Source organism: Microtus oregoni, unplaced genomic scaffold (genome assembly GCF_018167655.1).
Source record: "Microtus oregoni isolate MIOR12 unplaced genomic scaffold, Mior012 000003F_ref0000135, whole genome shotgun sequence".
Taxonomy (NCBI): domain Eukaryota; kingdom Metazoa; phylum Chordata; class Mammalia; order Rodentia; family Cricetidae; genus Microtus; species Microtus oregoni.
This window is the reverse complement of record NW_024543062.1, coordinates 14552163-14566272: the sequence shown is the minus strand read 5'-3', so window position 1 is coordinate 14566272 and position 14110 is coordinate 14552163. Positions and strand designations below refer to the sequence as shown.

The following is a 14110-nucleotide window of genomic DNA, read 5'->3' as shown; positions in this document are numbered from 1 at the left end:
TGTAGAAACATGGTCCAGTTCCACATCTTCACAGTCTGAGGAGACAGCGCAGAAGCAAGGAAATTATAAAAGTGAAGTGAGACATTTGCAAAACAAAAAACAGCAGCATAAGAAAGGAGCAGAACTAAAGGTTGTTCGTGGAAAATGGTCAAAGAATTGGCCATTCTGTAGTTAATCAGGCAGGAAAGGCCTGCAGACCTATAATGGATAATAAGGAAATTCTGTCTCTGAGAGATGGACAGAGTCTCAGACTGACACAGAAGAAGGACATCATTTGATCTGCTTGGGAAAATCCAATTTAGAAATTGGAATTTACATTCTTAGGACCTGGTTCCCAGCTCCAAACCAGTTTTCCCTGTGAATCCAGCATGCAGGAATGATGAGGTAACCACTCAGGGGCCTTCTCAGCAGAGAGAAGTGGCCACTCCCCAGTCACCCCAAGACCAGATGACTAATCCCTAGGCTAGCAAGGATTCTGCATATTTGTGTTCACAGACTAGTGCTCTGAGAAACATAGAGCCTCTCCTCTATGATCTGTAGATCCAGCCCAACCCCAGCGTACATCCTAGGACTTTTGGAGAACTGGCAGACAAACTGAAACAATGATTGTCAAAGCGCTAAGGTGCAGGACTTTGACCTGGAGATACCTAGATCCTGGTAGAAGCCACAGTCAAGCTTTATGGTAAACACTGTGGCATGACCTATTGCTAGACCAGAGCACTGAAGCAGTTCTGCAGGAGAGTCCTCTAGCAGAACCTGCTCCACCCACTGGACACTGAGATGAGAAAGAACAAACTCCTGATGTTACTTCTATTTAGATCAGCTATCCAAATATAAAAGCCAGACCCAGAAAACAGAATGTATGCCTGAGACTCCTTAAGATGTTAAAAAATGGATGGATGGATGGATGGATGGATGATAGGTATGTAGGTAGGTAGATAAAAGCCCTGCTGGGTTAGGGAGTCAGCTCTGTTAGTAAAGTACCTGCTACACCAACAGTAGGGCCTGAGTTCCATCTACTGCAGCCACACAAAAAAGCCAGACATGTGGTACGTGCTCATAATACCAGTACCGGGGAAACAGGCAGGCAGGCCCCTTAGGTTTTCTTCCCACATGAGCATACATACACACCCACAAAAGAAGACCCTACCAATGAGAGGAAAGCATAATACAGTCAGTATCGCTAAAGTCAAAAGCCTGCTTCCAGGGGCAATTAGGAGACCGAGCAGTTGTTCTCCCAGTGAAAAAGATACCCATGGTGCCTGTCTCTGTAGTCCATGTCAACACCGGAGGCCACCGACTTCACAGAGAAACACATTAGCAAGGTACACTCAAGAGGATGCTGAACATCAGCAGTCCGGAGTAAGGGAGCCCCAGCAAGTTTCTCCTTGCTCACTGGCCTCACTTAGAGTGGTCAGGCGAGGATGCTCACCAGCCAGTCCTCACAGCTGAGGCTGCCGTCTAGAAACAGCTTCGTTTCTTACAAGGTTACAGGTGCACCTGCCGTACTTCACCACTGCTTTTCTCCCCAGACTGCACTGGGGATGTTTGGCCACAGAAGCAAGGAGGTGTGAAGTTACCAACTGCACCTGGACAGTGCTACTTTTAGTATAAGAACATGTGGGGGCATGCCCAGTTTTACAGGGGACTTGGAAATACTGCTGAGACCCATACAGTAATGTGAGTGTTGGTTCCTATAGAGCTGAGTGTGGAGGATGGCATAGACTGAAAAGTACACTGAGGGAATGTTCCAAAACAGCAGGCCACAATTGTTGCTTTGGTCACTCAGCAACAGCACGGAGGACCCAGTTGCAAAGTGCACCTCAGCAACTTAAAAAGTGAGCAGACTGCTTTGCTCTAGCGAAGTTCAGATTAATCAGGGCTGGTGAGAAAGCCAGCAAGTAAAGGTGCTTTACTATGCGAGCCTTACGTCCTGGGTGAGCCCCAAGTAAAGGTGCTTTACTGTGCAAGCCTTACGTCCTGGGGTGAGCCCCAAGACTCACGACAACATGGAAGAAGGGGAGAACTGTCCACAGAGTCGTCCTCTCACCTCCATGCCTATGCCTTCCTGGAGGACAGAGGGCTAGGCCAGATTGGGAAGGGCCTTTGTGTCTCTTTGAAAACCAAATGCCTAAGAGCTGGGTCCCTGGTGACTGCAAAAGAGAAAAGGGCGACAGTGACTTAGCAGTGTTCCCATTAAAGTGGACACACTTGGAAAGATACAGCCAAGCGGTGAGCTGCCTGGCAGTGTCCTGCAGCCCAAGAGGGAGGAAAGACTCTGGGAGGCAGTGATAGAGCTCCAAAGCATCTCAAGACAGGCTTAGTGGGAGGTGGAGTGCAGGCTGGCAGTAGCTCTGTCCTGTATGTAGGAAATGGATCTGAGAGGAGACACTGCATTTTACCAAGTATGTGTCCTCACAGTCTTCGCACATGTGTTTGTGTATGTGTCTACATCTGTACATGGTAGAAACAGTGAGGCAATGCCAGAGCCTTCAGAAGGAGTGGGACCTGCTGGGACTGGTGGGCTCGGCAGCCCTGTCCTGTGGTGGAAGCAGGGCACAGGTCAGAGCTCAGCTGACACTGGGTGCAGCAGACATGCAGAGCAGAGCAGGCTCAGGCTGCCTCCTCCTGAGTTATCATCCACAAAGGGGTATATGCAGGATTTGGCTGATAATTCCCTATCTTTTGGTGTGAATGAGAAAGCAGTATAGACTTTCCTACAGGCTGCCCTTGGTAGTTATCTTGCTATTTTCAATGCAAATAGATTGTTCATTGTACATTAAATGCCAGACATTTCCCCAGGTCTAAGTTTCCCCTATGGAGAGGCTGGATTCTGGATGGTTCTTTTAAAGCTCAGTACCCTGTGGACATACAGGCTCAATTGACTGAAGGATTACAGCTGTCTAAGGCATGCACATGAGGCTGGGAATGTACTCAGCTATTAAAGTGTTTGCTGGCATGCACGACACCCTCATTCAATTGTGGGTATTACACACCCCAGTCCTGGTGGTACATCCTCTAATTCCAGAACTTGGGCAGTAGAGGAAGGAGATGGGGAGTTTAAGGTCATCCTCAGCTACAGAATGAGTCCAAAGCCAGCCTATAATATAAAAGAACAACAAAAAGAAAGAAAGAAAACCCACAGGAGGGGCCTTTGAAATAAACAAGTTCAGACTGCCCTCTTGTCACGCTGCATTCCCTGACAAGAGCACTTCCCTTTCAGAAGTCCCCACGAGAAGAAGAAGAAGCGGAGATCACGGTCGCGCACCAAGGCCAAAGCCCGCTCCCAGTCAACGTCCCCGAGCAAACAGGCAGCACAGCGTCCCTCTGCGCACTCAGCCCATTCGGCCAGCATCTCTCCTGTGGAGAGCCGAGGTTCTTCCCAGGAACGCTCCAGGTAACCGTGACCCCCAGACGGCTCTCTGAGAGAAAAAGCAAGGGGAGGAAGTGAGACCTGGCCAGCACTGGCTGTGAGTGCCTCAGTGGAGCCCCCGCCCCCATTGCTTCTCTGGGAATAGGGGATACCAGGTGACCTGAAGTGGGTGACTTCAAACAGGAGCGTGTGGGTGCACCTCCTCTGAATCCTTGCCTTATCAGACATTCAGATTCCTTCCGTGAGTAAAAGAGCACCTGAGGTACCATACAAAACTTAGTGGGTCTCAGTGACAAATGGTCTCAGGAGGCTATCCATGCTGGAATTGCATCTACCAAACAATCAGGCCTAGAAGTCTAGGGAATCTTGAGTCTAGGGCTGGCTGTGTGAGATTAAAGTGTGTGTTCTTGGTAGGAGCTTCCGTAAGCATGAACAGGGCATACTCAGTTCAGACAGGTTCATGGCCACTCTGTGAGGAACGCAGCTCACCTAAGGGCTCTGCATTTGACGGGGGCCATCCCAAAGTGAGTGTAGGAAACCCCGGCCACAAGGACAAGGGTGATGTCCACATCCACAGAAGCTTTATGTGTGAACTAGGAATCACTTGGGCTATGGTTCTGATCCTGCCTGCCTACCTGACAGGTGCTGCCTTTGTTAGCTTCCTCTTTACAAGCATTTGTGTAATGGTGTTAAAATGTAAATTAGGTTCTTTTTATGAAGTGGGTATAAAAATGCATGTTCCTGGCATGGGAAGATGGCTCGGTGGATAAAGTACTTCCTAGCACAAACATGGACTTGAAGTTGATCCCTGCATCCATGTGAAGAGCAGGGCACAGCAGCATGCACCTGCAGGTCCAGCAGGCTGAGGTGGAGGTGGGAGGGTCCAGCGTCCAACCCATGAAGAACAGACAGTGAGAAACCCTGTCTCACAAAAGAGTCGCGAGCAGTAGAGGAAGGCACCCAGCACAGCCCCAGCCCCTCGTGCACATGGTGTGTTCCTAAGCTTGTTGCTACTTTCAAATTAGTTTGAGAGTCCAGGGCATGGGAACCAGCCTTCAGATTCTTGAGTGTGTCTGAGCCTCCGCTCTTTCCTCTGCCTTAGGGGGGTTTCTCAGGAAAAAGATGGCCAGATCTCCTCAGCAATCGTTTCCTCTGTGCAGAGCAAAATAACTCAGGTAAGATGGGCGTGCCCCTCTTTTTTCAGCTTTTATAATGGGGGCCCCATTTTTTGTTTTCTGATAATTTTCCTTCTCACACCTTGTCTCCAGTACTAACCCAGGTCTAAATCTTGGGCAGGTCACCTACTGACTCAGTGGTTTGGGCCCTGCCACAGTCAAGCACTAAGTAAGAGCCCATGAGGCAGGGAATGGGGAAGAATCACTTCTTGGGGATCCTTGTCTTCCACAGGAAGTTCATGTCCTCCTCCTGGGGTTGCTATGCTGTAGAGCCCAAGTCTTCCACAGGTGACTGACACATCCTGGGCTCTACTTGTACCCCCAGGCCATGTGGGGTCACAGCTCTGGGAGGTTTATGACAAGACAGAGGGTTACTTTGGTCCCTGTGCAGCTGGTACGGGTTCACAACTAGGATGCTGGAAACTCTGCTGCCTGTCCTCACCACGATCTCCTCACAAGTCTGGTTAACAGGAGACTGAAATGCCCTCCATGTTTACCTACACAGGATCTCATGGCCAAAGTAAGAGCAATGCTCGCAGCTTCAAAAAACCTGCAGACCAGTGCATCCTGAGACGGCAGCCACGGAGCCGGCCCCAAGCAGAGCATCGTGTGCAGCTGTGGCCACAGGTGCTGGGCTTCAGCTCAGAGCACCCACAGCCCAGCCAGAAGCTGAGCTGCAAGCTCTGTGCCGACCTACACACGGCCCTCCAGGTTCTCCAGCCCGACTCCCTGGGTCAGTCGGTGGCTTTTGTAAATTTTTGGTGATATTTTCAGTTTCAAATTTTTGACCAGCAGTCTCTTACCTGTATATTTGTAAATATATCATGTTTCTGTGAAAATGTATTATCAAATAAAGCGGGAGGAAACACCTTTTCTAGCTAGCAGCCAGGGCGGCTCCTGCTTTCGGTTTTCTGCCACTTAACGTGTGTCAGCCTGTGGGGAAACGGGACTTCCCTCCAGTGGTGGCTTCTCCCTGGCTGAGGAAGGGGATGTCCCACTTGTGTCCTCTGTGTCCTCTGCCAGACCAGCCAGTCACAGGGTCATCCTGACATGGCCTCAACTGCCCCGTGAAGTTGCAGGTTTGTGTATCCCTCCCTTCAGGAGGCCTTTACTCTCCCAGTGCTCACATGCGAAGCATACAGGTTCCTGACATGAGAAATGGAGACATGCTGGCATAGGCTGACACTCGAGTGTGCTCAGACTATTCTGTGCTAGGTGGGCTTCCTTTGCAGGTCCTGCCTTGTACCTGACCAGAAATGCGCTCCTTCCCTCCTTGCAGTGGTCCCCACTCAAGTTCTGATGCTTCTCTCAAGACACTCACAGCCCCCAGAAGCTGGTGTGGGCAGGGCAGATGATGGAGTTGGTGGCCCTAGAAAATGGGTGTCAGTGAGACAATGGCCCCCTAGTTGGCCCAGCAAGCACTCCTAAGCAGACAGAACCACCACCTGCCTTTGAGGCACCGGCTGGGCTCCCCCACCCCCCACCTGTGTCGGGTGTGCCTTGTCATCCTCACCAGCCTGGTGGCCAGCCTGTGCTTCCCTCGTGTATGTCGGGTTGTCAGTGTCAGACCCCTGTCTCCGTCCCCAGTGGCCTCAGCTACGAATGGTGACTTTATAAACTAACTTTGTCCTCAGAGGACTCGTGACACTGAGCATACCTAATCTGAGTCTCTGGTTCCCACCGGGCCACTCCTCCCTGTCCACAGCCCAGACCTCAGGAAACATCACACACCACACCTGTCTGCCAGGACCACTGAGCGCTGGCTAAGTCAGGAGAGTGAAAGTCCTGGCCGCGTGTGACAGACACTGCCACCCTCGTGATTCTAGACTCCTACAGTGACTCAGATGGACTTAAGGGGCCTGCGTGTTTTGTTTGTTGATTTGTTGACAGGGTCTTGCTATATAGATAAGTTGGCCTTGAACTTTTTTAACTTTTTAAAAGATTTTGTATGTTTGAAGAATTTTTTTTTATATTTACTTTATGTTTTTGCCTCAAATTCACTGTGTAGTCAAAGATGACTTTGACCTCCCTGATCCCCCTGCCTCCACATCCCAAGTTGCCAGGTGTATGCCACCTTCTAATTTCTTATTTTTTAGTGATCAATAAAATGAAGTGGCCAGCCTGGTCTGTATAATTCCAGACCGGCCAGGGCTGCAGAGTGAGAACCTGTGTCAAAAAAAAAAAAAAAAAGTGTGAGGAGCAGTTAGAGAGTTCAGTGGTTAGAACTCTGGTCGTTCTTCCAAAGTTCTCAGGTTTGATACCCAGCACCCATATGGCAGCTCCCAGCTGTCTGTAATTCCAGCCTTAGGTCTCTGGCCTCCACAGGCACCAGGCACACACATGGTACATATATGCAGATCAAATACATATGTACAAAAAGTAAAATAATTTATATGTTCTTAAGAACTGGAAGCATTTGTGCCGCTCTTACGTGAACTGCTTACTGGCCATGTACTACTGAGCCTTGCTCTGCATTCCGTGCTGGTGTCTGGGCTGCTGCTCAGTGCCAGTCTGCTTGTCCGCGTCCTGTTCCTTGGTGCTCAAGGGCATTCCCCTTTCACTGCTGTGTCAGCTGGGAGTCCACAGCAAGAGCAACGCCACTCTCATCTCTATGGACGTGCCTGTCTGTCATGGGAGGGCCCCAGTGGGTGCTAATAACTACTGCTCTCCTATTGGAACTCTGTGTGCTTCTGTCCACTCACGACGGAATGAGGAACTTCACAGTCTCTGTTTTGAGATGTCCAGGAACCCTAGGGTAATACCTAGGTTCTAGAGAGAGAGAGAGAGCACTTGGGAACGTGTGGGTTGTGTTTGTTGTACTTACTTGAGCAGGACCCCAGGTGGCCTCCTTTGTAAACAAACCTCAAGCTAGGCAAAGCCCTTTTGAGGACAAAGCTGTCCCTTACCCGAACACCTTCTTTCTGATCTTATCTGAGGATCTGATCTCGGCTTTCAGGGTTGTAAGCTGCTGGCTATCCCCAGGGTGGAGCCATCTCTCCCTCCCCAAGAGAGTATAGTATTGGCAGCCCTGCCAGACCCTGGCAGTGATACCTGCCCCTTCCAATTGTTTGGGATTCAGGTTCAGAGAACAACTTTCCATGGGTGCAGCAAGCACCACCCTGTATCCAGTAAGGACATTCAGCCTGAGAGGAAATGAGGTGCTATTCCCCAAAAAAGTACAAGGAGGCTAGGTATAGACACCCAGGGCTCACTGCACCCCATAATATGAGGGCTGGTGATTACACACTTGCCCAGGCCCTGGGTAGGGTCAATGGGCCTGTGTCTCCAGCTCCCCCGGATCCGCCGAGGTTTCCATCATCTTAGACTGCAAAGGTCCCCTGAAGGACGGCTTGCACCAACTCATTTCAGCAGTGTGAAAAGTTGCTTTAATTACAGGCGCATAAGCTGTTCAGTGAGGGCAGTTTAGGGAAACATGAACATCAGAAGCAGAAGATTTGAGAAAGCATTTTCCCCGTTCAACCCACATCTCACACAGCAGAACAGAAGCCTGGGTCCTTCCCAGCGCAGATCCCATGGTGATGAGGTTAGGACGATGCCTTTAATGACCTGGAATGACCCCAGGTTCCCAACTCAAAAACATACGACGAAAAAAACAAACAAATGGAATAGCTGCTACACTATAGGCCACAGAACCTCTGGAGCTGGGAGCTGCGCTCAGCTTCTGAGGATGCCTCCCTCGTCTGCATGCAAATCTCCAGCCCCCAGAACACAACACCTGGCAGCCATGGGCTCCTGCATCGAGAGGAGGCCTCGCTGTACTGCTCATGGCCTCTGCTTGGTTTTAACAGCCCCAGCCGGGCACATCCTTCCCACAGAAAAACAGCAGCCTCAGATTTGTGCCCGCCTCAGAAAGCCCCACGAGGGCAGTGGGAGGCCAGCGTCCAGCACAGCCCATTAGCCATGAAAGCATTCAAAAGGGATGCAGAACAATGGGCAGGTCTTGAACTGAAGGGGGGGGGGGGCAAAAGTGACCCAGGCAGAGGGGAGGGAGGGAGAGAGCAGTGTGCTGGAGGTGAGGGTAAGAGAAGCCCAGCTCTGAACCCTCAACAGCATTAACATCCAGTGCCCACTGTAGCCCCTGTGTCCGTTCCCTACTGATGGCCAGGACTGGGCAGGAAAGGCATGGTAGAAGCCACATTCAGATGTGCCCAAAGTGACGACATCTCGGGTGGGCGGGGCTTACCTGGAGAGCCTTCCCAAGCAGAGCAACGCAATTAACGTCGCATTAGATTCCAGCGCGAGTCCATCTCCGTGAATCCATGCTGATGCCCATAACCGACAGCAAAGTAAATGGGAAAGGGACAAATGGGGGCGCTCATCCCTCACATGAACACTTGCTGTTCTCGGGGTAGCTCCAGCCAGGGGGCCGATGACCCTCAAACCCAATCGCACATCACATATGGTTTTGTCACCCTGTGAACATCACTGAGCGTGTTTAAGACAGCTACGACATCACTATGCAGCAAACTCATGTGGGACCACCTGGGAACTGCTCCGGCATCCCTGCAGGCAGTGCCCCCCCCCACAAACCCCCTTGAGCAGCAACTCCTTTCTGAGGGATGGACCCAGGTGAATATCACACAGCAGAGATACAAACACCCTGACCAGGTGGTCAGGGCCACCGTCTTCCAAGGTAAATCACATCCCACCCCCCACCCCCCACCCCCCCGCCGAGACAGGGTTTCTCTGTGTATCCCTAGCTGTCTTGGAACTTACTTCCTCTATAGACCAGGCTAACCTGAACTCAGAGATCCCCCTGCCTCTTGCTCCCAAATACCAGGATTAAAGGCGTGTGCTACCACCACCACCCTGCTGAGTCACAGATTCTTGCCTAATGGAACAGAAATTCTGCCATGACTTTTTTCGGCAAACTCAGACATGGCAGTGCACCTCAGAGGAGCGCTGGGTTGGTGGTGAGAAAAATAGGAGCCAAGTCTCAGCAACACTGTACCAGACGGTTCCCCCAAAGTAAGTCTTGAGCTGCCGAGGAAAGGCGGTCAATAAACATCATGTCCTGCTTGGAGGAAACCTTCAGACAGGTGACATGAGCAGAAACTCGGTTGCCAAAACCATTTGTTAAATCTTTTAATTTTCTCACATAGTTCAGGCTGATCTAAAATTTGCTTTGTGGTTAAGGCTGGCCTTGAACTCCTGATCCATCTGCCTCTAATCCCCCAAACTCTGGGATTACAGGCATACACCACTATTGGTTAAATCTGATGGAAGGGCCCTTAACTGCCCATGAGCAGTGGCGGTATAAGTGGCTATGGTACAAGTCAGTGACAATGCCCAGAATACACTATTCTGTCTCCACAATATCTCTATGACTCTAAATAGTCTAAATTTAGAATCTTATTGTAAAAAAAAAAACCATAAAGCACATGAACACAAACTGCGCATTCCAAGGCTGTCAAGCAGGAAGGCCGGTGCTCTGACTTCAGGAGACAGGAGCACAACCCCACACCCATGGAGTGGGTGTTCCAGAGCCTCCCAGCCGGCTCACAACCTAGGCTTCCTGAGCACGGTAGAGAGGATGGGGGTGTGGCTTCGCCAAGATGCATGTCCTCAGTTCCACAGGAATGAGGCAGGCATGGTACTGTTGGCAACGTGCCTGGTGGGCATCGTTCTGCCTCGGGGCTCCCATGATTGAACTTAAAAGCTGATTTCCAGAACGTCTTAGGATTGATACTCGGTTATTTCCTCTACAGCAGATCTCTGTAACTGGGAGGACAGAACACTTGCAAAAGCAGTATTTATATGTTGACTTTAATGAAGGAGAGAGGGCAAGATATTTTCCTTTCTCTTTAGTGTTCAGAATGAGTAGTTCTGGAATAACGTGTTAAGAGATGTGAATGAGATGGCCACAGTTCCGAGTGGAGAGCACTGTCTACCAGGTATCTGGGCGGTAGGGGAGGGAGGCAAGGCATCAGATTTGGCCAATCAGCTGGAAGGGATTATTATCAGGGATGTCCAGGAAGCCAGTGCAAGATCAAGCTGAGGCCAGTGCTGGGACAGTAGGGACACACGACAGCCAGAAGGATGGAGGAGGCAGAATGGGACCCAGGACCAGAAATAAGGGGGAGACTTGCAGGGGACCCAAGGATAAAAGACGCTGCCAAGGGGATACCAAACAAATGAAGGGGCATAGTATGAATAGAAAGGGTAGGCACAGCTCACATGTGCACCTACAGCCATGGATATGCTCCCTGTGGACAGTGGAATATTATTCAGCCTTTCGTTTTGCCTAGACAGGGTTTTTCTGTATCGCCCTGGCTGTCCTGAAACTTGCTCTGTAGTTCAGGCTGGCCTCAAACTCAGAGCTCTACCTGCTCTGCTTCCAACAGGCTGGGATTAAAGGCGTGCACCACCACCCGGCTTATTTGGCCTTAGGGGAAAAAAGAGGAACCTTGACACAGGTCACAGTGTGTGACAATGAAACAAGGCAGCCACAGAAGGACAAATCCTGCAGTGTCTCAGTAGCACGAGGAAGGATCCTGGGGACAGCAAGTCCATAGAGACAGGATGGCCAATGCCAGAGGCTGGAGAGGCCATTTTAACTTACTCAACAAGGTTAAAAACCTTGTTTGGGAGACTGGAGAGACAGCTCAGTGGATAAGGGCAGTTGCTCTTGCAGAGAGCCTGGGTTTGCTTCCCAGCACCCATAGGGTAACTCCCAGCTATTCATAACTAGTCTCAGGGGATTTGATGCCTTCTGAGCTCTTCAGGCAACAGAACACACTGATACACAGACATATATGCAGGCAACACATGCACACACATAAATATTTTTTAAAACCTTGGTGGATGGGGGAATGGGCGGTTTATGGCTGGAACTGATGCTGAGCCTCAGTGGTCAACAGCGTGGTCCAGGTTCAGTTCTTAGCACCCATGTGGTAGCTCAAAGCACATGTAACTCCAGGTACCAAGGAATCAGACGCCCTCTTGTGGCCTCCTCAAAGATCTGCATGTCCATGGTTCACATAAATTTACACAGGATCACACACACATAAAATAAATATAATTTTTTTTAATGTGCCAGGCATGCTCGCAAATGCCTTAATTCCAGCACTCAGGAGACAGGGGCAGGCAGATCTCTGTGAATTCAAGGTCAGACTTATCTACAAACTGAGTTCCAGGACAGTCAGAGTTGTTACATAGTTAACATAGTTAACATGAAATCCTGTTAAAGGGGAAACAATGTTGGGGAAGCAAGATAGCTTGGCAAACAAAGGCCCGTTCACACAAGGCTGACAACCCGAGTTTAATTCCCCAGAACCCACACTCTGGAAGGAGAGAACTGACTCCCACAAGTTTTCCTCTTATTTACAAACACGTGAGGCTCCAAAAGCTAGCCAGGGCAGAACTGCAGGAAGAGGGCCAGCAGAGGCAAAGGCAGGACAGCAGAAGCCGGGAGAAGGGGAAGGGTTGGAGAGCCGAGTCTGGGAGACTCCTGGAGTGCTGCGCCAGAGATCCCCAGCGGGCAAGGCCTGAGCTAGGCAAAATCAGCCACCAGGAAGCTGAAGTCCCAACACCTTTCTCAGGAACTGCAGCACTTGGAGATGCTGCCGCAGCTCACTACCACTGGAAGCTACCTACATCAGCTGCCAAGTGTCAAGTCCAATCGTGGTTAAAGCCCAGAGCAATAAGCCTCCAGGCTGAGACTCTTGAGTCTCTGGCATCTAAAGCCTAGAGCGATAGGCCACCTGGCTCTCAGAAGCTCTAAGCCTCTGGGTCTGCCAGTCAAGCCCCTAAGCCTTGGGAACTCCAGAGCTCAGATCTGGCAGCACCGGGATGGACTAGCATAATTCCTGTCAAAGCAGAGGAGTGGCCAGCTGGGTGCTAACAATGGTGCCACCAGGCTCCCACCCCCACGTGCCTGAAGATGGGCAAAAGGGCACACTGGCTTGAGCGAGGTCCACTCGAAGATAGAGACTGCCCCCACTCGAAGGTAGAGACTGCCTACTGAACCCATCCCCACTGTACCCAGAGCAGGAGCCGGTGATAGCAGATATCTCTGCCCTCTGGGCTGACGCCTCCGGGAAGCAAGCAGTGAACAGAGGAGGCTCCAACAGATGGCAGAGGGGGAGAGCTGCCGTGCGTGCGAATGAGACGGTGCTAAGTGAGCGGGTGCCAGGGGCAAGGGATGCTTTTTAGAGATGAAGCAACAATCAAATCGTCTGCAGAGATCTGAGGCAAAGAATCATAAGGCAAGACCACCCCACACAGAGAGCCCGTGCAAAGGTCCTTCGGCATCTGGAGGCCCCTGGAGGAGGTCAGAGACTCTACCAGATGAGGGAAGCAGGTAGGAACAGGCAGGGTGAAGTCGGAACAGAGCAAGATGCCACAGGCTGGGAAGAGGAGCTTGGATTTGTCTTCCAGAGCGTGATGTGGGTGGTGACATCTCGCTCATCTTTGGGAAGAAGGGCCTGACTCTGACTCAGTCTGCCTGACGGAGGCCAGAACGGATGTCGAGGACTGAGTAGGAAGTGCCTAGGGTCTAGGGCAGAGGGCCACAGATTCACTGGTTATGAACAGCCATAGGCAGACAGCTCCTTCCCTGACTCAAAGGAAGAGTCAGCCTATCCTGCTCCAAGTGTACCATAATCCTGATGTTGCTATTTGTGGCCACATCACACCCTCCGCCTCCCTGCTTATGTGGTCAGCTTTCCTATGGCTTCTCCTCTGTCCTCATTTGCTTGTTTTTGTTTTTAAATACACTTACGAAACTGTAGGCCAAGTTGGCCTGGAGTTTACTATCCTCCTACCTCTGCTTCCCCAAGTGCTGGGATTTCAAGCTCCTGCTACCATGCCCAGCCTCCCCTGCTTTTATCAGAACACTTGACAGTGGCTTGAGGTCCCCTGGACAATCGCCCAGTGAGCTCATTTCAAGGTCTTTAACCCAATCATACCTGCAAAGACCGCCTATCCAAGCCAGGCATGGGAGCGCACACCCAAAATCCCAGCACTCAGGAGGCTGAAGCAGGACAGAGTCCTAAACAAAAAAGATTTCTGTCCGACTAAGAGCATGTGTATAATGTCAAGTGGACATCTGCCAGATTATAGGAGCCCTGGAAGAATCTCGCAGAGCCAGACAGGCAAAGGATTGCACCTCGGGAGAAGGTGCCAGATGGAGTTAGCCACAGACTCTGAAGCCAGGACCTCTAGAGACACCCATGCCTGAAGCTGTTTTCCCATTTGCGCTGCATTTTCCCAAGGCTCATTCCCTCATGGGGATGTCATGCACAGGAGGCCAGAGACCTTGGTACAGACAGAACAGGAGGTCTGGAGCTTTGCAGCCAATCTCACAGAGAGTAACTACAAATGCTACCTACAGTCAGTCCCCCTCTTCTCATCTACCAGGTGAGCACAAAGCTTCTCGATGGGGACTGAGGTTTCTTCTAATATCAATGTGATGTTAATGCCACGTGTTAATATTGTAAACTCGATAGGGTTTATAATCACCTAGGATACAAGTTCCCCAGCACACCTGCGAGAGATTGGCTAGATTTGGATAGCCTCTGGGCACGCCTTTAAAGGATTA

At 50.7% G+C, this 14110-nt stretch overlaps 1 protein-coding gene across 5 annotated transcripts in view; it reads left to right on the top strand.

Annotated features, from left to right (window-relative positions):
* LOC121445995 (splicing factor SWAP) overlaps positions 1-5432 on the top strand; it is a 74693-nt gene extending 69261 nt beyond the window's left edge. For all 5 annotated transcript variants that reach the window (XM_041648239.1, XM_041648238.1, XM_041648241.1 and 2 more), the window contains 3 exons: positions 3224-3397; positions 4476-4548; positions 5054-5432. In XM_041648239.1, coding sequence (XP_041504173.1) covers positions 3224-3397; positions 4476-4548; positions 5054-5119 — 313 coding nt within the window. In that variant the 3' untranslated portion in view covers positions 5120-5432. The remainder of the gene's footprint in view (positions 1-3223; positions 3398-4475; positions 4549-5053) is intronic.
* Positions 5433-14110: the final 8678 nt, after the last annotated feature.